Here is a 26,841-nt window from a genome sequence, read left to right as displayed (position 1 = left end):
AGGATTCTCCTGGCTTCCATCCCTTCCTTCAGGCATGAGCTCCACCATCTCCTGAGAAGTGGCTGAGGAGTAGTTAAGCAACTTCCTGCTTCTGGCCAGGAGCTTGGCAGGCTCAGAGTTCCAGGCCTACTTATCACTTTCTATTTCTGGTCACCTCCTGGTCCTTAGAGATGTTTGTCTTGATTTTGAGACTAGGTATATCGTTTTAGTTTTATCTTTTATATCCTTTTGTTGCCATGTGGGATATGGTGTTGAAACGAGACCTTCATGGAGCTATGTGACTGGAACTCTCCTGTGTTCCTCCTTGACACTGGAGTGCTCAGCATGGTGCCGACTACAGAAGAGTTGATAAATGCTGATAATTTTTACATGATAAGTTCAAGTAAATGTGCATATATGCAAACATGTCAATGGGATCCTGAATAACAAGAGAAATAACACGTTCATAAACAATCCTAGTGGCATATAGGTTTTACTTGCTTTGATTTATAACAACCATATTGTCCATTTTATCCAAATGAATGTAATAAATCCTGGGTTATTCATAATGAGCTTTAAACAGTTACAATTTTAAGACAACCAGGGAGCTGATAGGTATAAATCATAAACACAGTGTTGACACATGTCTTTCTGACTTCCTCTGTTCTCTACATACATTATTGAATTATAGAATTCAATATATTTATAGATATAAATGTATATCTATATATACAATATAACTTAATACAATTCAAGATATAATTCGATACAATTATAGAATTCTAAAAGATGTTTATCTTGAATCAAAAACTGAAATGAACGTGAATCAACTTGAATGGTTTTGACCCATGCAGCCCACATCATCCTCAGAAGTAACCCATCCCAAGTCTTTTTTGTAGAAAGTGTATATTCTAAGGAAGAATAAGGTGTATCCCAAACCATACCAGGATACAATAAATTTGCAAAGTGTAGTACATCAACATCACAAACAGAAAAATAATAATCTCCAGGAATTCTTTTTTTTTTTAAATGAAAGAGTCAAAGACTAAAAATTAATCAGGGTATCTTCTGTAGTGATCAGAAAAAAACAGTCTTTGCTTCTGGAAAAGGCTTCTGCTTATTTTACACTGAAATATTTATGTTATGAAGAAAGTAAATTCATTAGGTTATTGATTTCAATTAAAATAAAGTTTAAGAACATCCAGGCCAAGCACAGTGGCTCGTGCCTGTAATCCCAGCACTTTGGGAGGCCGTGGTGGGCAGATCACGAGGTCAGGAATTCAAGACCAGCCTGGCCAACATGGCGAAATCCCATCTCTACTAAAAATACAAAAATTAGCTGGGCATGGTGGTGGGCGCCTGTAATCCCAGATACTGGGGAGGCTGAGGCAGGAGAATCGGGAGGCAGAGGTTGCAGTGAGCCGAGATCACACCACTGCACTCCAGCCTGGGCGACAGAGAAAGACTCCATCTCAAAAAAAATCATCCAACTGCCTTTGATTTAATTATCTGTTCCTCACACAACCCTTTTTAAAAATTTTTTTACATTAAGGGTCTCACTCTGTCACCCAGGCTAGAGTGCAGTGGCATGATCATAGCTCATTGCAACTTCAAACTCCTGTGTTCAAGTGATCCTTCGGCACACAACCTCTTTGATTGATAACTTTATCTTCTAAGATCATCAACATACCAAATGAAAGTGTACTGTTCTGATTTGAGCCAGTTTTTTATCTACTATACACAATAAATTGACATTGTACTTTCCAGTTACTTTTGGGTAACTGGTAAAAATGAGTTCTTCCACCCGTGAAGCTGAAAGCCTAACGGTTCTCCACCAAAGCACAAACATCTCTATTTTTTTAAAAAACTCTGTACATCCAATGATTAATCATCCCTGCACAGCCATACTAAATAATCAAATCTTTATTTTATTTTATTTATTTATTTTGAGATGGAGTCTTGCTCTGTTGCCCAAGCTGGAGTGCAATGGCACAATTTCAGCTCACTGCAACCTCCGCCTCCAGGGTTCAAGCAATTTCTCCTGCCTCAGCCTCCTGCGTAGCTGGGATATAGGCTTGTGCCACCATGCCTGGCTGATTTTTATATTTTTAGTAGAGACGGGGTTTCACCATGTTGGTCAGGCTGGTCTCAAACTCCTGACCTCGTGATCCGCCCACCTCGGCCTCCCAAAGTGCTGGGATTACAGGCATGAGCCACTGCACCCGGCCATAATCAAATCTTTAAATCATTCAATTTACAGTTGGAAATAATCTTAGTAATTATCTCTTCTATAATCTCTAATCTCACTGCTTTTATTTGGTACCTGACTTCCCTCCTCCAGCCCAGTGGTTCTCAAATGTTAGCCTAAGGATATCAGAATCCCCTGGAGGGCCCACTAAAACACAGGTTGCTGAGTCTCCCTCCTCCCCACTCCTCACCGGGAAATTCCCATTTAGTAGTTCTGGGTTGGCCCTAGAATTTGCATTTCTAACCAGCTCCTAGATGATGCTAAAGCTGCTAAGTGTGGGACCACACTTTGACAATCTCTGCTCTAGTTTCTTCCCAGTTTTACTCCTGTAGAGTTAATAAAACTAATTTTACTTAGACTAGACATTCATGACCTAGGGCTCTCATACTAAAGCGAACTGAGTTTAACAATGGAAGCCCTTCTGATTATCAGAGTCCTCATTTCACCTGAGCTCACCTCTTGACCAACCTAGGAAACCCATTCACAATTCTTGCCTCTACAACAATCCTGCCTCAGTTCTCCCTCTGCTAGAAGGCTCTCCTTTTCTGCAAATCGATGGCCACTATTTTATTAATCCTTATTTATTTACTCATTCATTCATTCAATAAATATTTATGAAGTACTTGCTATGTGTTAGTCACCATGCTAAGTGGTGTGAAAAAAGACCAAGGTCAAAATCTTCCATGATTAACCTTAAATCAACTCCGAACACCTCATTACTTTGTTACTCAAAGGGGTACTGATCCAGACCCTAAGAGAGGGTTCTTGGGTCTGAGCAAGAAAGAATTAGAGGCGAATCCACAAAGCAAAATGAAAGCAAGTTTATTAAGAAACCAAGTTTATTAAGGAATAAAAGAATGGCTACTCTTATAGGCAGAGGAGCCCAGAGGGCTGCTGGTTGCCCATTTTTATGGTTATTTCTTGATGATAAGTGAAACAAGGGGTGGATTATTCATGCCTCCTCTTTTTAGACCATATAGGGTAACTTCCTGATGTTGCCATGGCATTTGTAAACTGTCATGGCGCTCGTGGGAGTGTAGCAGTGAGGAGGACCAGAGGTCACTCTCATCGCCATCTTGGTTTTGGCGAGTTTTCGCCGGCTTCTTTACCGCAACTGTTTTATCAGCAAGGTCTTTATGACCCGTATCTTGTGCCGACCTCCTGTCTTACCTGTGCCTAAGAATGCCTCAACCTCCTGGGAATGCAGCCCAGCAGATGGCAGCGTTTTTTTTACCCAGCCCCTATTTAAGATGGAGTTGCTCTGGTTCAAACGCCTCTGGTAACTTTGTATCCACCTTAGAAGTTAAATTGTTCAAACAAGAAAAAGTTCCCCAAAGCACATCGAACTCTTTTCCAGGAGTGGAAATAAATACGCCATGAATCTGTTTATTTTCTTTCCTGGTCTTCTTATAACTTAGTATCCATTTTAGAGAGCTCTAAAAAGAGCTAAGGGTCTAATAAAGATGCCACTATTTATATGTTGAATACATTTGTAGTATCTTCCTCTCAAGTGGCAGGTTTTTAAAAAAAAGTAACTGCTGGTAATTAAAAGTTGATGCTCGGTAGAAGGAAACTAAAATACTTGAGGGCAGGAAATAAGCCTTCCTTCTTGATATTTCTAGAGTTTACCTACAGGTGCTCAAAAGTTAGACGAATGGAAGAAACCACCCACTGCTTGTTAAACTTTTTAGATAACATATTTTTACAGATTGCACTATAGCAATACATAGTTAATGGTAACATTTTATGCACTCTTGAGTAAATCCTCAAAGTCCTATGAGAATATTTTTAAATTTGCTTTTACTCATGCTTAATTTTAAATAATATTTATTCATATTCTAGAACAAGTTTGAATGAAGTCATACAAGTTATCCAAGACTTATAACCCCATGGAATAAATAAAATTTATTAATGATAAAGGAAGCTTTCAGATAGACCCAATTAAGTCAATTTTATTATTTTATTAAAGCTTGACAGAAGAGTCCATGTAAGTGCAATAAAGTTTAATGGAAACTCAGTCTGGTACTAAAAGAGTAGGCATTATATGCAATGAAAGTATAAATTATAAATAAGAAATAGTCTTATAAGAAGTTTGAATTTCCTCGAAATTAGCCAACATATACTTACAATCAAATTTATACGTTCTGTTAAGAAGACAACTACAGTGATGCTATATATTGTTTGTGCAGTCTGCATTTGAAAAATGCAGTTATTCTTTAATTAGCCATTTCTAAGCCAAAGTTAATGGTTGTTTGAAATTGAGGCTCATTACATGATTCTGCAAATGTGCTCTGTAATAACTAACATTACCACACAGCTGTATAAACATATTTACCATGACATATTCTTTTACCACAGGTGTATGTTTTCCATTCCGAGCATTACTAATATGCATCTGAGACTAGTCTGATTTAGAACTAACATTTAAGGGAAGAAATATTTCTTAAATTATTTAACTATTTATAAAATAATATTTTAACTGGAGAACACTTAATACATCATAATCCATCTTATTTTTAGAGTTTTTATGCTCCAACTTGTTCTTAAATCAGTTTATGATAGTTACTTCTTTCTTATTTTAGATCTATTAATAATAGAATCCTCACCTAAAAAGTCAATAAAACCAGTCCTGAAATAAATGATCCGATTTGTATTTACCAGCATGCATATTTGCAGCATGAGTAGTTTTTATGTCTTTCTGGTAACAAATACAGTTTTTGAAAGTAAAAATATTCCAAAAATATAATCAAATGACTGGAAATTATTAGTTAAAATATGAGGCCGGGGCAGTGGCTCACGCATATAATCCCAGCACTTTGTGAGACCGAGGCGAGCAGATCATGAGGTCAGGAGTTCAAGACCAGCCTGGCCAATATGGTGAAACCCCATCTCTACTAAAAACACAAAAATTGGCCAGGCATAGTGGTGTGTGCCTGTAGTCCCAGTTACTCAGGAGACTGAGGTAGAAGAATTGCTTGAACCTGCCAGGCAGAGGTTGCAGTGAGCCGAGACCGCGCTACTATGCTCCAGTGCAGGTGACAGAGCAAGACTTCATCTCAAAAAAAAAATAAAAAAATAAAAAGACTCTCTGAATAAACTAAAGATAAATTACTGTTTCTAAATTTATATAACATATCATATTAAAAGAGAAGCTATCACAAATAAACTTTAGTCTCTTTTTAACATCATGAATACTAATTAATGTACTAAATGATACTGCAAACATCTATAAATATGTTTCCATATAAATAATATCTTTGGTATAGCTCAGAACAAAAGGCTTAGTAATGACTTATGATGTAATAGTGAAGACTGAATGACTACTTAAGCGTAGAGGTTTAGGAAGCTCACACAAATATATTTTCTATCTAATAAGTAATTCAGACAATCTTGGAGATTACTTTTTAATTTTGGAAATGTAAAATACATTAAAAACCTCACATTGGCAGGTACTAGTTTTAAAAGATGTCTAAACCTTTACATAATGGACATGAGAATATTTTTCAGCTTTTGCCCAATAACTTACTAGCTTCATCCTTCCCAATTAGGGAAATGAACAAGAAGACTATTTTTCTTTTCCATAAAAGGAATTTGAATGGCAGGAGTACACAACTCATATGCTAGGTTTTATTTGATCTAAGCAAGGCTGCCATGCAAACACTAAAGCAGATTAAAATAAAAATAAAATGTATTTAAGCACAAATTTGATGTTTATGCACTGTATTGCCTCCTTCTGAGGAAACACCCAAAGATAAGCTTTCTAATGCACAGAAGTAGTTCTCTTCCCTAACCTCTGAGTAAACACCTCAGAACCTGGGAATGGCTTAGGTATCTGATACATATAGAATTTAGACTAGTAATCTTTGGTGTACCTGGAAGGCAATGTCAAATATCTATGATACCATCTAATTTTACATAGTGTAGATTAAGGTCACACTACATCTAAAGTTCTTAAACAGTGATCATAAAGCCAGCTTAAAAAACATGAGCTCTTTAAAAACAGTCTGCAGAACTTTGTTTTCCCTCTCATCACAAAGGGAAAGAAAAAATAAGCAATTGGTTGCATTAAAACAGATATCCCAAGTTATCCAATATCCTAGTAAATATATTTACATATATAAATTTAGTATTTACTTTTTATAATATGTATTTAGACATACCAAAATACCCATTTCTTTTTTTTTTTAATTATACTTCAAGTCTTAGGGTACATGTGCACAATGTGCAGGTTAGTTACATATGTATACATATGCCATGTTGGTGTACTGCACCCATTAACTCGTCATTTAGCATTAGGTATCTCTCCTAATGCTATCCCTCCCCCCTCCCCCCTCCCCCCACCCCACAACAGTCCCCAGAGTGTGATGTTCCCCTTCCCATGTCCATGTGTTCTCGTTGTTCAATTCCCACCTATGAGTGAGAACATGCGGTGTTTGGTTTTTTGTCCTTGCGATAGTTTGCTGAGAATGATTTCCAGTTTCATCCATGTCCCTACAAAGGACATGAACTCATCATTTTTTATCGCTGCATAGTATTCCATGGTGTATATGTGCCACATTTTCTTAATCCAGTCTATCATTGTTGGACATTTGGGTTGGTTCCAAGTCTTTGCTATTGTGAATAGTGCCGCAGCAAACATACGTGTGCATGTGTCTTTATAGCAGCATGATTTATAGTCCTTTGGGTATATACCCAGTAATGGGATGGCTGGGTCAAATGGTATTTCTAGTTCTAGATCCCTGAGGAATCGCCACACTGACTTCCACAATGGTTGAACTAGTTTACAGTCCCACCAACAGTGTAAAAGTGTTCCTATTTCTCCACATCCTCTCCAGCACCTGTTGTTTCCCAACTTTTTAATGATCGCCATTCTAACTGGTGTGAGATGGTATCTCATTGTGGTTTTGATTTGCATTTCTCTGATGGCCAGTGATGATGAGCATTTTTTCATGTGTTTTTTGGCTGCATAAATGTCTTCTTTTGAGAAGTGTCTGTTCATGTCCTTTGCCCACTTTTTGATGGGGTTGTTTGTTTTTTTCTTGTAAATTTGTTTGAGTTCATTGTAGATTCTGGATATTAGCCCTTTGTCAGATGAGTAGGTTGCGAAAATTTTCTCCCATTTTGTAGGTTGCCTGTTCACTCTGATGGTAGTTTCTTTTGCTGTGCAGAAGCTGTTTAGTTTAATTAGATCCCATTTGTCAATGTTGGCTTTTGTTGCCATTGCTTTTGGTGTTTTAGACATGAAGTCCTTGCCCATGCCTATGTCCTGAATGGTATTGCCTAGGTTTTCTTCTAGGGTTCAGAATCTCTGGGACACATTCAAAGCAGTGTGTAGAGGGAAATTTATAGCACTAAATGCCCACAAGAGAAAGCAGGAAAGATCCAAAATTGACACCCTAACATCACAATTAAAAGAACTAGAAAAGCAAGAGCAAACACATTCAAAAGCTAGCAGAAGGCAAGAAATAACTAAAATCAGAGCAGAACTGAAGGAAATAGAGACACAAAAAACCCTTCAAAAAATTAATGAATCCAGGAGCTGGTTTTTTGAAAAGATCAACAAAATTCATAGACCGCTAGCAAGACTAATAAAGAAGAAAAGAGAGAAGAATCAAATAGACGCAATAAAAAATGATAAAGGGGATATCACCACCGATCCCACAAAAATACAAACTACCATCAGAGAATACTATAAACACCTCTATGCAAAACACCCATTTCTTTGCTCATTTTGATTCTTATACCTCACACTTTCCATCTGGGTTCAATTTCCTTTTAGTGAAGTATATGCTTTTGTAGCATTTCTGACAAAAATCTGTAAGTATTGGACAGTGGCTCACACCCATAATCCCAGCACTTTGGGAGGCCAAGGCAGGTGGATCACTGGAAGTCAGGAGTTCCAGACCAGCCTGGCCAATTGGTGAAACCCTGTCTCTACTGAAAATACAAAAATTAGCCAGGTATTGTGGTGGATGCCTGTAATCCCAGCTACTCAGAAGGCTGAGGCAGGAGAACCGCTTGAATCTGGGAGGTAGAGGTTTCACTGAGCAGAGATCGCGCCACTGCACTCCAGCCCAGGTGACAGAGTGAGTGAGACTCCATCTCAAAAACAAAAAACAAACGAACAAACAAAAATCTATAAGTATTACATCCTCAGCCTCTGCAGGTCCCCAAATATCTTTGTTTTTCACTCTTACTCTTATTTCCCTCAGTACTTTAAAGATATTATTCCATTGCCTTTGTCATCTATTAGAAGTCCATTTTCAATATTCATTTTCATTCTTGGTAGAAAACCTATTTTTTTGTATCTAGTCACTGTTAATACTTTCTCTTTTTCTTTCAGATATCTATTTCACACCTTTTCCTGGCTCCTTGAATCTCTCACAAATCCTTCATCCTCAAGTTTGGCTCATGACCTACTTCACTAAGAATACAGTAAGAATATACAAGCAATCAGAAGAGAACTTCCACAACTTATCACCATCAGAGCTATTCACCCACCAGCATCTGCTCGTAGCTTAGTTTTCTGCAATCCCACGTTTCTAGAGATAATCTTTCCTTACTTCTAAAAATAATCCCTCCATTTGTGTACTATATTCCACTTCCTCTCATCTACTCAAGAAGACCATCAAATACTTCTCATCTTTCTCATTTTCCCTCTCTGTTGGATCATTCCCAACAGCACACAAATATGCTTTTATTTTTCTCATTTTAAAAATAACACAAAACAAGTAAAATACCTTTCTCAGTCCTACAACTCCTTAGAAATAGTGCATAGATTTCCCTACAAAGTACCTAACTTTAGCTCCCACTCATCACTCTGTTCATATATTAGTAAAAATAATAGCTAACTTGATGGAGATCATACTGCAATCAACTGAAAACATCATTGATTTCACTACCTTCATCTTGATCTCTTATCTCTAATTTGTCAGATAAGTTATTATCCTGCCTTAAAAGTATGTTCTGGGTATTTTGGTTGTTGTTATTTTAATTTAAAGCATAAGTACCGTTAAGTTTCAGTCTTTCAGATTATCCAAGTATATAGTTTACAAATTTGTTGAGGATCATTACTTTTCCATATCATAATTAATTCATTACTTAATAGGATCTCCAACAGAAAAAAGAAAACAGAAGCACTGAAAATCCACAAATTAAGTATGCAATAATGTCAAAACTACTCATCAACTGGATTGTCTTTTTTATGTATCTCATCTACTGACATAGACAATCCAAATTAACTGTATCATGTGAATGGGTATGTATGACATAAATGGTTTCACATATATCATTTTAATCCTCATTCTTAGCAAAAGAGGCAAGTACTAAGATTATCCTCATTTTATCAATGAGGAAACTCAGGCTTAAAAAAGTTGTCCCTAGTCATACAATGAGAAAGTGATAGAATTGACATTCAAACCTAGACAGTCTGAATCTAGAGCCTAAATTCATAACTGCTGTACTATATTCAATCTCAATTCTACTGATTAATGTTAATAAGGAAATATATATGAAGATTTTAAGAACTAAACTACCTGTATTTTACTTGTTTTAATCTTACCAGCTTACATAATTACACAGCATATCTTAAACCTTTTATTAAACTTTACAGTAAAATTATTTGAACTCTTGAAGTCAGAAGCATTTTGGGGTTGCTAAAAACAAAACCATGATTTTTTAGAAATTTTTCATTAAGGCAACAGACAGCTTTACATAGTACTTAACATTAAACTTCCTCTTGCTGGCCAGGCATGGTGGCTCATACCTGTAATCCCAACACTCTGGGAGGTCGAGGCAGGTAGATGGCTTGAGCCCAGGAGTTCAAGGCCAGCCCGGGCAAGAGTGAGACCCTGTCAAACAAAAAAAAAGAAAAATTTGCTCTTGCTGAGGTGGGTGTGGTAGCTCATGACTGTAATCCCAAGTATTCAGGGGGCTGAGGCAGGAGGATCCCTTGAGCCCAGGAATTTGAGGCTGCAGTGAACTATGATCATGCCACTGCACTACAGCCTAGACAACAGCACAAGATATCATCTCTTAAAAAAAAAATTTCCTCTTGCTCTAGGTTAAACAATCTCATTCCTGTAAGCCAGACAATATCAAACAAGACCCTCACCCTTGGCAGTGAGGACATAATTAAAATGGAGATTTTATTTTGACTAACCGATGCACATAAAAGTTAGCATTTAATGCGCAAAATAACTCTCAGCCATTTATTTAATTACTCTTAACCATTTCACCAACTTGAAAATCACCCATGATAATTCATCAACTAAGAAGACATGTTCTAATTCTTTCTCAGGCAGATACTGAAAACAAATAACTTTTTAAAATGTTTGAAACATCCTATGTTAGAATCGGAGACTATTTTCTTGCTCCCCCCACAACTCCTCCCCCAAATTCAAACAGGCTGAAATTTGGGGGAGGTAGCACAATGACATGGAAAGACTGTATTAAACATAATTTCTGTGAGCCTTGGTTTTCTCATGGCCTTGCTGTAGGAATCAAAAAGGTAAAGGACTATATTCATATAAAATATTCTTACATAAGAATATTATATATTCCTATATTTATATAAAGTGTTATTTCAAATAGAAGCTGCTTAAAAGGTATTCATAATTTATTTTGTAAAAAGATATTTAGTTGTTTTCTCCAGAAACATTAAAGATTAAATGTCACAAGGTTAAAATAACTTCATGTTAGGTGTGTGCACAAGTAAACCAGATCAGGGCCCAAGTATATCAACTAGATAAGTTAGTTTAAACTAGTCAAGAAGTTTAGCTTAGATATACAGGAGATATAAGGCAATGAAAGTAACATAATATAACCAAACCCTGAAAGCAGCCTCATACATTATCTATTAAACATTGAAAACAGTATCTTCCCACCAAGTGCAGTAAACTGTCGTGTGGGTCATGTGGGTGACACACTGGAAAATGTTTTAAACCATTAGGCATCTTTTAATTCAAGCAATTTCTGTTATTATTAAATTCCCCAAGCCTCAGCATAACAGAGTTTACCCAAGTAACAAACCTGAATGTGTACACTTTAATCTATAATAAAAGTTGAAATTAAAAAAAAAAAACCAATGGTACATGGCACATGTGTAAAATGGTTTAAGGGATAAGTGTATTAATATATTCCTGAATGAATGAACAAATGAAGGAACACTTCAAAAAATTTTTGGCAGGAAGAGTTTCAAGAGTTACAAATTAAGAATTTTCCATTTGTTTTTCAACCAATCACCTTTACTCTTTAAGAACACGCTATGCCACATAAAAACAAAGTTGATACTTCAGTAACTGTGTTCCCTCCCCAACAATCGGCTCTATGATCTCAGTGTTTAAAAAAAATTCTATTTACCACTTCTGAAAAAGACATTTTGATACTGGCTTCAACTTTTATAATACATCTGCTAGTGCAGGCTTTTTCCACCCCAAACAATGTTTATATCCCTGCAGTTAGATTTCTTCCACATACTATAAGCTATAATCCACATAATAAAAGCTAAAAATCCCTGACCAAAACTTTACAGATAAGTGGATTTAATAAGAAAGTGTATGTTTTTCCTCAACGAACATGACTAGTGACTATCAAATGTCACCAGTTCATCTGCAGGATATCAAGATACAAAGCAGGGGAAAAAATTACAGTAAAAATGTACTACTTACTGGGAAGATGTAAGACTTAAATATTCCTATGATTCAGATTCTATGGGGAATACACTTTTGAAAATAAATCCGAAATGGACATGTACATGTTTTTACATTACATGTATGTTTAACTAAAACACCAAGTACTTTAGCCTCTGTACCTACAGAAAAGTAAATATAATAAAACTGGTATGCATTTTTAAAATAAAAACATTCAAATGAAAGTGAAAGTGACAGATGTTAAGAAATGTTTCCTTGAGGGAGTAAGGCTTACCTCATTATTTCTAGATTTAACCACAACTATTAGGTGCAAAATAAAATGATTAATGACACGTTCATCGAATTGCCTCCCAGAAGGCTTAATAAAGTATCCTAGAAATACAGTACAACTCCTCATAAATTTAGCTGACAAAGGCTTTTAAAAAGTATACAAAACTATATGCTAACAATATTTTTCATTATTTTTAAAAGTTTCATGTTTTTATTTTTAAACAACTTTGAGGTATAATTTATATACAATAAAATGTACAAATTTTAAACACACAGTGCAATGAGTTTTGACAATGAATAGATGCATCCATGAAACCACAACCTCAATGAAGTTACAGAATATTTCCATCACCACCAAAAGTTCTCTTGTAACCCTTTGTAGTTAATCTCCCCACTATATCCCATCACAGGCAAACTGTGATCATGTCTATCATCATAGTTTTGCCTGTTCTAGAACTTCCTAAGTGGAACTATATAATATATACTCTTTTGTGCCAAGTCTTTTATTCAAGAGATATCTATAAGATTCATCCACGCTGTCTTTTTATTGCTGAGGAGTATGCCACCGAATGACTATATCAAAATTTGTTTGTCCACTTCCCTATTCATGGATACTTAGATTGTTTTCAGTTTGGGGCTATTACGAATAAGATTCACATGGACACTCATAAGTTAGTCTTTTTGTGGGCACATGTTTTCATGTATGTATGGAATTACTGAGTCATAAGGTACATGCATGTTTACTAAGAAACTCCAAAACTTTCCAAGTGGTTTTGCCATTTCACACTTGTTTTTCATTCTCTCTGATACTTGAAATCCTTGGTCTTTTTCATTTTAGCCATTCTGGCAGTTATAAATGGTATCTCATTGTGGGTTTTAAATAATTTCCCTGATGACTAATGATGATGCTCATCTTTTCATGTGCTTATTGGCCATCTGTATATCTTCTTTGTGTGTCTTTTCAAGTCTTTGCTCACCTCTTAAAAGTTGTTTGCCATGTAAGAGTTCTTTTAACATTCTAGATACAAGCCCTTTGTCACACATTGTATTACAAATATTTTCTCCTACTTTGTACCTTGCTTTTTCTTTTTACCTTTTTTTTTTTCTCTCTCTGAGATAGAGTCTCACTCTGTCACCCAGGCTGAAGTGCAATGGCGCGATCTCAGCTCACTGCAACCTCCACCTCCTGGGTTCAAGCAATTCTCCTGCCTCAGCCTCTGGAGTAGCTGGGATTACAGGCGCCCACCAGCACACCCAGCTAATTTTTGTATTTTTAGTATAGATGGGGCTTCAACATCTTGCTCATGCTGGTCTCAAACTCCTGACCTCAGGTGATCTACCCGCTTTGGCCTCCCAAAGTGCTGGGATTACAGGCATGAGCCACCGCGCCCAGCCTCTTTTTTTTTTGAGACAGGATTGTGCTCTGTCACCCAGGCTGGAGTGCAGTGGCAGGATCATGGCTCACTGCAGCCTTGACTTCCCAGGCTCAAGAAATCCTCCCACTTCGGCCTGCCGGTAGCTGAGACCACAGGCATGCATCACCATGCTCAGCTAATTTTTTTCATTTGTAGAGACGGTGTCTCCCTATGTTGCCCAGGCTGGTCTCGAATTCCTGGATGTAAAGCTATCCTCCCACCTCGACCTCCCAAACTGCTGGGATTACAGGCATGAGCCACTGCACCTGGTAGCCTCGCTTTTTCATTTTTTAAATGGTATCTTTTGAAGAGCAGAAATTTGTAATTACGATAAAGTCCAATTTATCAACACTTTAAAAAATCTTATGAATAGGCTTTTTAAAAAATCTTGAGAAATCTTTGCCTTTCCTAAGGTCACAAAGATTCTCTATGTTTTCTTCTAAAAGTTTCATAGCCTTAGGTTTACAGCATTTAGGTCTATAATTTACTTTTAGAAAATTTTTATATTTGCTGTGGGATAGAGATCAAGTTTTCCCTCTCCACCTGCAAGAGATCCAGTTAACCCATCATATGTGGAAAAGACTGATCCTTCTCCATTGAATTACCTTGGCACCTTTGCTGAAAAATCAGTCAGCCATATATGTGTGAGTCTTTCAGGACTCTTTATTCTGTTCCATTGATCTGTTTATCAATCATGTTATTTTAAAGAGATAAAATGTACATTAATTATTCTGTTTGTTATAAACAGTCAGAACTGGGCAACTACTGATGTATTCCCAGCATTCCCTCACAAAGGAAAAGAAAATCACAGATTGCGAAAAATGATGAGATAAATGGCAGAAGTTTGTATTTCATCATTTTTTTAAAAAATCAGTTATTCTTAAAACAATAAATATAAGCCAAATTAACAGTAAAATGTGTTGAATTTATTTTCTAAGTTGACTGGTATTCGGTTAACTACTTGGAAAGAGTACAGTGGCAAAAAAGCACCAAGGTCTACAAAAGGTTCCTAATGAGCCTTTCAGAATTTCCCTGATAACTTCAGCTGAGCCTTCAACTGGACAGTATCTCCTTAGGCTCATCCCTGGTCAGCTGTTCCAAACCATAACAACCTACCTCTGGTATCTCAGCCCTGCCCTTTGCCCATCACAATTAAGAAGTGTGAGTGTACTCCTTTGGAAAGAAAACTGAGACTATTCTCTAGATTTTCAAATGCATCTGTATTTCTACCCATCCTGAAATCCTTCCCCCAAAATAAGGAAAGAAGAAAGGGTGTCCCTACTCAGATGCTTATTTTTCTACCTGTGGGTCCTTAATCCCAGCCTTTGGGTCAAATCAATCTCTTAGGTGGTGTTTCTAAATCTTTAGGAAATAAATTGGAATCTACAAGAATTCTCAATCTCGTAAGTTATTCTGTATTTTTCAAATATTTATTTATGTGTTTTAAAATAATAATGATGGCACCCGCAGCCCGTCTGGAGCAGCCGCTGCAGCGTCGCCGGCTGTAGCAGGAGAGGCACAGCCGGGTTCGTGGTGCCTGTTCCAGGGAGCCAGCGGGAGCCGGCAACGGGTGGGAGCCCCACCCATTTCCGAATTGGCAAAGCAGGAGCCCCATGCTCCCAGGCGCAGCTACAGCCACCCAGCCATGGCTGCGGACCCAGGCATCTCTGCACTCTTGGGGGCCCGGGAAGCCCCCTGCCCCCACAGGCATGGAAGTGACTGCTCCCGCTGCCTGGCCTCTCCCTGCTCCCTGCTCCCAGCACTCGCTCTGATTTGGGAGCAAAGTTGAAGCCGAGTCCAGGCGCTGTCGCAACCTGGCCAGGTGTGCGCACAGTTGAGGCAGTGCTGACACTCCAGCCCCCTGCTGCCTCAGTCCCCTCTGGACTTTGGGTGCCTACAGGTATGGGAGGGAGCCCGAGGGGACACTGAGGGTGGCTCAGCATTGGCCTGCAGGTGCCTCTCTGCAGGAACAGCCTGGGCGCGATGGACTAAAGTGACTTACGGTGTCAGGAGGCAGACTGGCTCCTGGGTGGAAAGGGGTAGGTCCCTGGTGAAGCCCCACCTTCAAGCCAGGGACGGCCTGAAGCCTGGGGACCGGGCTGTCAGTTCTAGGTGAAGTCTGCACCGGGAGTGAGAACTTAGGGAGCTTTTTCTGGGCCCACCCATGGATCAACCAATACACACTTCCTGCCTTATGAGACCCATAACCACCCACCCAGTCAGACTCACACAGACATGGGGACTACCGGCTGGGAGAAGGAACTACCCACTTCACGTCTCCTCAACTTGTAGGGATGACCTGCCTGCGGGAGGGAACTACCCACTTCGGGTCTCCTGAGAACTGTTCTGCCACTCAATGAAGCTCCTCTCCACCTTGCTCACACTCCAGTTGTCCATGTACCTCATTATTCCTGGACACGGGACAAGAACTTAGGACCTGCCGAATGGCAGGGCTGAAAGAGCTGTAACACAAACAGGGCTGAAACACGCCCCCACTCCATTAGCCACGTTTTGGGCAACAAGAAGGAGAGAAGGGAGCCCACATCTAGGAGCTCCCGGAGCCAGGGTTGTGACACTCTCTTTGGGGCTCTGCAGTTCCTGGCATCTCCAAGCTTCCAGGCACTACCACATTCCCCTCATCCAGACATGGGTGCCCGCAGTGGAAGCTGCATGCAGTACATCTGGTCAAGCAGCAGCCTTCCATGGAGCCAGTGCCAGCACCTGGAGCTGCCCGCCCTGCCACAGCAGCTGATGTGCCTAGCTGTGCACAGCGGCCAGACCTCACACTCACTCGCCACACAGCCCTCACCGCTCCATGCCTGGCTTGCCTTTGGCAGTTGTAGGATCCGGGCCGGTAGCATGAGCCAAGCACAGCCTGCCAGGTCGAGTGGGCGGAATGAGGCCAGCAGGCACAAGCAGTGCTCAAGAAGGCTCCGCCAGCTACAGAGGTTTCCAGTTGGCGAAGTAACATCCCAAGGATCCCATGACAATAATGAGTGACAGTAATTATTATATACAGTGAATAATTTTTCCATGATAGGGTTATTATCCATTTAATAGAAAACCACTAAAGTTTTAGTAGTTTTCTTAACACAAAAGATTTAATAATAAAGGCATGGTTTATAATTATCAACCAATATATTGTGGTATTGTGATAAGATCGATATTTTCGTAACATAAAAATGATCTATACCTGATATAGACATCTAATAATAGAAAACATCAAGTGAAGTAAACATTAACACACGTCAAATAGAAATTATTTAAAAATTTACAGATGATATCACAAATATTTGATATTTAAAAGCCACCAATTTTTAATAAAAATTTAAAACACATAAAACATTAATTGCCTTGAGACTTGACTTTTGTTTCATGACAAACATTCCAGACATAGAAAACTTTCTTTCATGTTGCATAGATGTTGGTGTGATCACCAAGCTGGACATTCAAACACCTTTTGCTTCATTTAAGCTCATTTTCTTCTTTAACAATAAAAATATTTTGTATGCTTGCACTGATTTTGGTTTTGCCATTAAAGTGAATATTGCTTTGATAATCCAGATTACAGATGTTTCTGATTTCACATCAAAGTGTTCCACAGCCACACTGTGATCATCTCTTGCATTTATTCTATCAAAAGTATTTACAAATAATCGTAGCCTGTAGCAGATACCAAACACTGGAAGCCCTCAGCAAACATTATTAGGTATAGTATTCAAGTAACGTAACATTCAGATCTCCTAGCAACATTAATAGCATTACAAAGAATCACATGTCCAAATGACCAATTTAAGATTTTGCTATCAAAACTTATTATTTCTCGGGACACCACTCACTGGAATCATATACAAAATATACTATGTGAATAAGCTTATTCATACTTATGTTATTTGCAAGAATGATTCACCATTAGCAGTAGTCAGGGCTAGGAATACACACTAGTACACGGCAAAGCCACAATAAGACGTGAAGCTTTCTGTCCTGTGTTCCTCTTCAGCTTCCCAGAAATAGCCATCTTAACCTTTGACTCTCTGTGTCATGTTTCCTGCTGTTGCTGCAGACTTGATGTCAACGAATTTAATCAGTAACCTCTGCCTTGACTGCTAAACGTGAAGGAAAATTATAATACCCTGCCTGTTTTCCTGATTTCCCCACCAAATTTTTCAGCATTTGGGAACCTAGAAAAACATAAAATTCCTGAGAAATGCCAGGAAGCAAATCCTAAATGGGAACACTTCTCTTACGTATCTTTACATAAGGTATCACTCCCTCCTCTCCTCTCCTCTCCCCACCCCCATTAATTTTCTTGCTCTTGGCTTTCAGTCATACAAGTTCTTCCTAAGCTCTCTACCATCTTCTAAAACTTGTATGTGCTTCCCTGTATCACCTTCCCTTCATTGCCAATTCTTAAGATGGTTGTTTATATTTACTCCTTCTTCTTCCCCATTGGCCTTTTACTCCTCAACACACACACACACAAATCCTGGCTTCCACTTTCACTATTCTATAACCTGTTGTACTCACTAATCACCTCAAACTGGCAAATGAGATCAGATCTCTCTCCAGGTCTCATCCTACTTTACCTTCATGTAGCATTTGATACCATCAACCAATCCCTCCTTCTCAAAACTCTCTTCTAGCTTGGTTTCCCAAGCAGTAATCCATCTACTTTTTCTTACTGCATATTGTTTTTCCTGCTTTTTTGCTTTTTTTGTTGGCTTTTTATTCTGGCCCCTCTTTAAATATGGATGTTTTTTAAGGTTCTAGGTCTCAGCCCTCTCATCTAAAAGCATTCTTCCTGAGTAATTTTAGCTTACTTTTGACCTATAATATAGTTTACTTCCAAATCCTTATTTCCAGCTTCAATCTTTCCCTTAATCTATAGAAAGAAATTTCTATCTTTCTACCGGATATCTCTACCTGAAAATGGTGAAAATACTTTCATCACAGCTATAGGTAGGAAATTATCTTTGATTATTCCTTCCTTCACAGCATGTTCAGCTAGTCATTAGGTCCCATCTATCTATTCTACCTTCAAAATGTCTCTGGAATTGTCACTTCACTCTTCCTCTCAGTTTCTATGCTTCAGCTACACTTCATTTCTTAAATAAGCCATGCTTCTCCAACGCAATACCTTCACACATGCTGTTCTCTCTTCCTGAAAAGTCATCCCCCCTCTTCTCTTCACCTAGCTAACTCCTGGTATTATGGGTTGGATTATGTCCCCCTCAAATTCATATATTGAAGTCTTAACCCTCAGTACCTCAGAATGTGACCTTATTTGGAAATAAAAGCTGTTGTAGATGTAATTCGTTAAAATGAGTTCATACTGGAGTAGGGTGGGTCCCTACTCCAGTATGACTGATGTCCTTCTAAAAAGAGGAAATCTGGACACAGACAAGCACATGGGGAGAACACAATGTGAATGTGAAGGCAGAGATCAGGCTATTGTGTCTACAAACCAAGTAACACCAAAGATTTCCAACAAACCACCAGAAGATAAGAGAGAGGCAAGGAACAGATTCTCCCTCATAGCCCTCAGAAGGAACCAACCCAGCCTACAAATTGATCTTGGACTTCTAGCCTCCAGAACTGAGAGACAATACATTTCTGCGGTTTAAACCACCCAGTTTGTCATACTTGTTATGGCAGCCCTAGAAAACTAACACCTAGTTGTAGCTCAGATTTAAGCTCAAATGCTACTTCTTCCACAAGTCTTCCCTGATTCCCCCAAAATGAACTATCCCTTATCTCCCTCACTTATCAGCTCTCATAAACACTCATTGCTTTTCCTTTACAGCATTTATCATATTTATCTATGTGATTAATTATACTAAAATTATCTCCTCTACTAGTCTGTAAACTAGATCAGCTCAGGTACTTCATTAGTTCTCCCTGTATTACTCTCTTTGAGGTACTGATCCCTATCTGAAATGATCTTAATCATTTATTTAAGCACTTACTGCATTTATTACTTATTTCTCCCTCCACAAAGCACAACCCTAAATTATAGAACAGTGTCTGGCACATAGTTGGTGTTCAACAATTATCTACCAAATGAACTAATGCATAAACTCCAATAGAAGAACCCATAAATGTTTTGCTCACTAATGATTATATATCCAGTTCTTAACATACAGAAAGCTGGTCACATAGAAAGCAATAAATAATTATACATGTTAAATAAATGAGCCTACTTAATAAGTATTTCACTATAAGGAAGCTTATCACTTTAAAAAATCACTTGTAAATATTAACAGTTTGGAGATGATAACCTTTCATATGCTAAAGTAAATCTTTTTTAGTTACATTAATTTACTTCTACTTTCCAGTTGATATTTAATATTTAGAAACATATGCCAATAAAACAACTTGAAAGGCACAGCTCTAAGCTATGACTGGTTTCAAAATGATTTAAATTCATGGAATAAAAATACAGAACTTCACTACTTCCTTGGTTAAGGTTTCTGCTCTGAAACAACAAAATGGAAAAGTACAAGTGTAAAAGAAGTTTTCAAGATAATGAAATCAGAAATTGTCTTCATTTTATATTATATATTACTGCAGTAATGCTGACAACAGTAAGTAATTTTTAAAAGATATTTTTACCCATTATCCCATGTCTCTTAACCTAACAGGCATTTCCTGTTTCTATGTTTTGTGTAGTCTTTGCCCCAAGGCATATATAGTTCATGTAGTTATAATAAAACGTGGCTCTGTGAAAAAAAAAATAGTTGCATGGGGAAAATGATAAACCAACCCAATGAAAAATTTACATTTGGAAGAAAAATTGTATCACAAAAGCCAGAAGATATTATCCCAAGTGCTACTGTTTGCATTCTCTCATCTTTAATCAGAAAATCTCTTGAAAGAGTTCCCTTTAAACAGGAGGCTTAAGGAACTGAGGAAAAGCATTTCCTGGAAGAAAACAGAATCACCTATCCTCAATCAGTTCAGCAGACAAGGTATACAAGGTAACTAGATACCAAGCAAAACCCTGGCTTTCAAAGGATTAAACATCAATTTATTTAATACTAGCCTACTTAGATTTTGAAGGTTTTTTCTTCTCCTGTTCTTAACATAAAACTTCTTGACCTCAAAAGAATCCCAATACCTTTTCCCAAAATATGCCATATATTGTAATAAAAAATATAAAATATACTCCACCCAAATTATAAAGTATATTTTTAAAGAGTTGGAATCTTAGGGGAAAAAAACATTTATCTTAAATGTTTCAAAGTAACATTCCCAACACACAAAAAACTGATAAATGTTTGAGATGATGGATATTCCAAGTACTCAGATTGATCACTATACATTATATGTATAGAAACATCACTATGTACTCCATGGATATGTACAATTATTATTTGCCCACTTAAAAAACTTTTTGAAGAAAGAGAAAAAAGTAAGCAACTGAATAAACTAAGAAATCTCTTCACAGCCTTTCAAATAGAAACACACACACACACACACACACAACTGACAAAACCAGTTACTCAAGATAAAGTTGTCACTAAAATAAGAAAAAGAAACCTTGCATTTTAATTGTTCTATAAAAGGTAATATTGTTGATGTTTAAGACGATTTGGTTACTCTCAGTATGTGGGAGAAAATAAAAATTTTCTAAATACTTTCTGGTTTGCCTTTTATCTTCAATGTACAACAGAATACATTCTGATAAACACACTACATAACTCAAAATTTAATACAGCTTCTCCCATTACTTTGGGCATTCTAATTTCACAATTTTTATGCTACCCCACCCTCGGCATTCCTTTGCTCCAGAAAAAAATTTACTTAAAGTAAAACTTTTTACCCTTTTTACCCAAAAAAAATACCAAAGAAAATTGTACTTTAAAAAAATATTTTCCTTAAGATTGGCTTCTTCAGCTTGAAATTTTTAACTTTTTAAAAGATGGTTTGTTCAATGTATATAATGTATGTAGAGATTTGCTCTGTCTCATGCACATGCATGCAGTAAGTAGCCGGCCTATATTTCATATGTGATACTCATTATGATTGGCTAGTAAATCTAAATTTAAAAATTACTAGCGAGACTTTCTTTCCATTACACACTGATCACTTAGAAGTGAGCTCAGGAAACTCAAGTAGGACTGTGTTGTGATATTTCAGGTAATTTTATAAAGCTAAACCATCTCCTAGAAATGTTCTTAAATGAAACAACTAGTATGAAATGCAACCTGCTCCTAACAGTCAGGCAGATCAATTTTGAAAATCCACCCAAAATTGTGAACTGAAACCTCTACAGTCAACATTTCAGGGATCTGAAGCCAAGAACCCAAAAGGGTCCCAACCTGAACCCAGATTTAATATCAGTGACCGAAATAATGAAATTATAATGGTTCAGCAGTGCCACTTCTCTGCTATTGTGACCTCTATACCTTGTTCCAATTGGTCAAATTAGGACAAAAGATCTGTTTCCATTCTCAAAGACATCAACATTTTGAACATAAAAATATTAAAAACAAAAACAATGTGACATTTATAAATTACCTAATTCAGGAAACTATTATGTTTAAAACTAACAAATATTTTGAACTATGAATTTAAGAGTAATGAAGAAGAAAATATGAGTTTCTTTATCTCAACTGCCTGAAAAATGCCCAGATATTCTGGCTACAATCAGAACAGCCAATCAGAAGGATGACATACAGGCAGGAAAATAAGGGCTTGTACTTCAGGTATTCAAACAAGTATTTTAAAAATGTGCCTGCCTTAACAAGCAACATTTTAAAGTGTAAGAGGGTAATACACACCAGCTTTCAGTTTCCAATTTCCCATTAATCTGACATCAAGAAAGAAACCTGATAACTTGGGATCTCTGAAACTGAACCTTCAGCTTCTGTGATTATTTTTCCCCCACTCGAAATCTTTTTTAGCTGGTTTTAAAAAATGTCTCAATCACATACTTTGTGTTTATGTAAAGTTGTGCATTTATCTATAAACAAACCCTCCCCAGAAATGACTGCAGTTAAACATGCCAGTGCCCAAAAAATTCTGAGAGATACATGACATCAAACTAGAAATTCCCATAAGGAATCATTTTGAGCAACTAATCCTCTGCCTCTAGGTAAACCAGATTAATTCCAAATGATCTCTCTCAAAACTCTTAAGTAAATATGATGTTTCAAATCACTTACAGCTACTTTCAACTCTTTTTTGGCAAAGGATTTTTGTTTCTAGGCTTTCTAGGTCAAATCATTGGCCCTATGTAAGCAAAGATTGCCTTGAATCACTCTTCTTCAAAGGAAACACAACATAAATGGTCTCTCAAAACAGTTCTGACATCAAAGTACAATCTGGCTTCCTATACCTTCAGAATTGACAGGGTTAATCTATGCAAGTTAAGGAACTTCAAAGAGCTGGCACCTAGCCAGCCACATTTGTGCTCAGTCGTCTTCTTCTATACCAAGTTAATCCTCCTTAAGGAAGAAATGTAGGTATTATTACCAGGGAGATCTAAACTTTATCTTCATAGAGTCAGTGGAGCTTTATCTGAAAATAAGTTTGGCTGGCTTTTGCAATGTGATTTTTAAGCACATAGTAGATGCTCAATAAACATTTCATGACTACATGAACGTCTGAACCCGACAGCATATGAAACTAGTGCAAACTAACAGGTGTGGTAGCTGTTCCTATCATTGGTATTATTGCCTAATAAACCTCAAAGCGTTGCTTCTGCTGCTGTCTCTACCATTCTGTCAACACTCACTGTTCAGATTTTCTATAGCCTACCTCTCTTTGCCATCAGCATCAGAAAAATGTAGAAGTATAAAAGGAATTTGTGTATGAGCTCCATTATCTGAGTTGGAAAGGTGTCGCTGAAAGGTCTTTTCCCTCATCCCCTTGTCTCCCCATGATACACATGGAGGAACTCTGAATGCTACATTATATACATAGTTTAAGCCTATACATCTCCTTCCAAGTTGCCCTATGAAGTAGTTTTCAAACTTATTCACACGGCAAAGCACCAGAAAATCGTGATGCTTTTATATTTAATTCTATCATACAAATTAGGAATAATCTCAGTAGGAGAAAATACTAGTCCGTGTGTATGTGTGTGTGTGTGTGCATCCCCATGATAGACATGGAGGAACTCTGAATGCTACATTATATACATGTTAGTACATATACGTATATTTCCTCACTCTGCCCACTCAAAGGACCCAGAAGCAATGACACCAAGGAGCAGGAAGCACATCTAGCACTCAGACTTGGTTTCTAAATGCCATTCTTCAATAAAAGAAACCAGGAGCCCGGGCAACGTAGCAAGACCCTGCCTCTACTAAAAATTAGGAAATTAGCTAAGTATTGTGGTAAGCAGCTGTAGTGCATACCACAACACTTGGGGAGGCTGAGGCAGGAGGATCACTTGAGCCCAGGAGGCAGAGGCTGCAATCAGCTGTGATTGCACCACTGCACCCTAGCCTGGGTGACAGAGCGAGATCTTGTCTCAAAAAAAAAAAAAAAAGAAAAGAAAAGAAATCAGGGCTCCTTGGAGCTCTAGGGTGGGTGCCGGGAAAATATAAGATGAGCCTGGAATATCTTGTGGTACTTCAAAGTATGGAAGTGCTCAAAAACATGTGGAACGGACACAAAAGCCAATTCAAAGGAACTCCAAATGGCCAAAGATGGAACAATTTAAGCAAAAATATAAATTAATAACAGTATTGGATTATAAGCCATGGAATAAAATAAATATTCATGAGGCCATACTTACATAAATAAATGAGGAAGAAGAAATGGATCTTCCTTACAGTAGCTTTCCAATTACTGAATGTAGAAGAAATGTAGAAATTTAAAAGCCATCATTAGACAGGCCAGGCGCGGTGGCTCACCCCTGTAATCCCAGCACTTTGGGAGGCCGAGGCAGGCGGATCACGAGGTGAGGAGATCAAGACCATCCTGGCTAACACGGTGAAACCCCATCTCTACTAAAAATACGAAAACAAAATTAGCTGGGTGTAGTGGCAGGCGCCTGTAGTCCTAGCTACTCGGGGGGCTGAGGCAGGAGAATGGCGTGAACCCAGGAGGCGGAGGTTGCAGTGAGCCAAGATCGCACCACTGCACTCCAGCCTGGGCACACAGCGAGACTCCGTCTCACCAAATAAATAAATAATAAAAAGTCATCATTAGACACATACCATAGTAATAATTGTAGGCAAGAACCATCAGTGGATGCTAAAATCAGTGAGCAAAAGATACTCATTAATCATGAAGGGAAAAGTAGTAACTTTACAGAGTAAAAACTGGGCAGACACCTTAACCAAGTGGTCAAAGTTAACATCACCAATAAGGCATACGGACACCACATACCCCTGATATGATGCATTAAGACTTATACAGCATCCCTTCTGTAGGATGCATAGCCAAAAATGCATAGCCTCCATCTAAATATGAGAAAACATAAGCTATACCCAAATTGAGGAACATTTTTAAAAAGAAACCTTAAAAATGCTCTTTAAAATTGCCAGGGTCATGAAAGATAAAGACAGACTGGAGAACTATCACACATTAACAGATTGGAAGAGACTACGGAGACACAACAATTTAGTACAGTGTGGGATCCAGGATTGGATCTGGGCCAGAGAAAGGATATAAGTGAAAAAACTGGCAAAACTGAAATTAATAGAAGTATTATAATAATATTAGTTCCCTTGTTTCAACAATTGTGCTATGGTTATATAAGATATGAAGAAAAGCTGGGAACGCAGGAACTCTATGTAAGTTTTCTGAAAGTTTAAAATTATTTCAAAATAAAAAGTTAAAAAAAAAAATCCCTGGGCCAGGTGAAGGGATAAGAATTTTAAGGGAGAGAGCCCAAGTGATTCAAATTCAGTCATCTGGCAGGAGTTTGGGAAGTTTATTCAGCAGCAGTGGTTAAAGAAGAGAATAACAGATCCAAACAGTAATTATCTACTGAGAGTCAATTGTAGGACAGGCACTCTATTAGGCTACTAAGATGAATAAGAAAAGATGGGTCCTGGTCTTCAAAGAGCTGTAAGTTCAGTAGCTTTCCTTACAATCAGAGCCCCTCTCACCTTACAAAATATAAATGGAATGCCTTCTATTTTTGTACAGGTGTATTTTGCATTTTGTCTACTTGTAAGCAAACACAGTATACTGTCAGTTTTCCTTGTTTTAAGTATAGAATTGTAACACTACACAGCGTACACTTCCAGAGCCTAGTATATATTTTAACAGACCTTTTTGCAAGCACACTTACCACCATATGTGTATAACTAACAATATGCTTATGCCTGTGCACCTCTTTCTTAAAATTCTTGAACAGCTTGTCTCTAAACAATGTATAATCTTTATTTATTTATTTATTTATTTTGAGACAGAGTCTCGCTCTGTTGCCAGGCTAGAGTGCAGTGGCACGATCTCGGCTCACTGCAACCTTTGCCTCACGGGTTCAAGCAATTCTCCTGCCTCAGCCTCCCAAGTAGCTGGGATTACAGGCATGTGCCACCACGCCCAACAATTTTTGTATTTTTAGTAGAGACGCGGTTTTACCATGTTGGCCAGGCTGGTCTCAAACTCCTGACCTCGTGATCAGCCCGCCTCGGCCTCCCAAAGTGCTGGGATTACAGACGTGAGCCACCGTGCCCAGCCATCTTTATTTTGAAAAATGTGGACATTGAAAAAAATGTTTCCATAAAAACTTTGTATATATGTACATTGTTGGTGGTGGTGGCGGTACTGTTACTGCTTCTAAATTTTTTTTTTTGGATTAATTTTTATGCTTGGAATTAATGTGTTAAAGCGTATGAACACTTTTATGATACTTAAATTGTATTACCAAATTGCCCTCTAAATCCTACATCCAGACAAATCTGAGCCTTAATATGTTTAAAAACAAAAAATGTTAGTTAAAAACACATGAAATTATTTTCCTACCTTATTTGAACTGGCATTTCTTTTATAACTAGTACTATCTCATAAGTTTCTTCACTATATGGAGATTATATATATTCTAAAGGTTGATCTAATCATAATTTACATGTAACAGATCTCAAGATTCTCTCCAAAAATTTTCTTTTGCAAAAATTTCTTTTTTAGCTTCTCTAATACTTTTTAATATTTTTTCAGTGTATATTAATTTCTAAGCATTTATACAAATACACTCTGCAGATATTTAATATAATATTAATTGTCATCAACATTTATTTCCAGTAAGTTTAGCCTGTCATAGAAGATAAAGAATTTATATAACTCCATCATTAAATGCTTTCTTTGTTCTGTCAAA

General features: G+C 37.6%; 1 protein-coding gene across 4 annotated transcripts in view; it reads right to left on the bottom strand.

Annotated features, from left to right (window-relative positions):
- Positions 1-26,841, bottom strand: part of DISP1 (dispatched RND transporter family member 1) — a 188,333-nt gene that overhangs the window by 93,843 nt on the left and 67,649 nt on the right. For 2 of the 4 annotated variants that reach the window (XM_055372348.2, XM_055372347.2), the window contains exon 2: positions 9,993-10,077. The exons of the other annotated variants lie outside the window; for them this stretch is intronic. Coding sequence is in view for 1 of the 2 variants with exons in the window: in XM_055372347.2 (XP_055228322.2) it covers positions 9,993-10,077 (85 nt within the window). In the remaining variant the exon portion in view is untranslated. The remainder of the gene's footprint in view (positions 1-9,992; positions 10,078-26,841) is intronic. 4 annotated transcript variants of the gene reach the window in all.

Source organism: Gorilla gorilla, chromosome 1 (assembly GCF_029281585.2).
Source record: "Gorilla gorilla gorilla isolate KB3781 chromosome 1, NHGRI_mGorGor1-v2.1_pri, whole genome shotgun sequence".
Taxonomy (NCBI): Eukaryota; Metazoa; Chordata; class Mammalia; order Primates; family Hominidae; genus Gorilla; species Gorilla gorilla.
The sequence above is the reverse complement of the archived record's forward strand: the minus strand, read 5'-3'. Positions and strand labels throughout refer to the sequence as shown.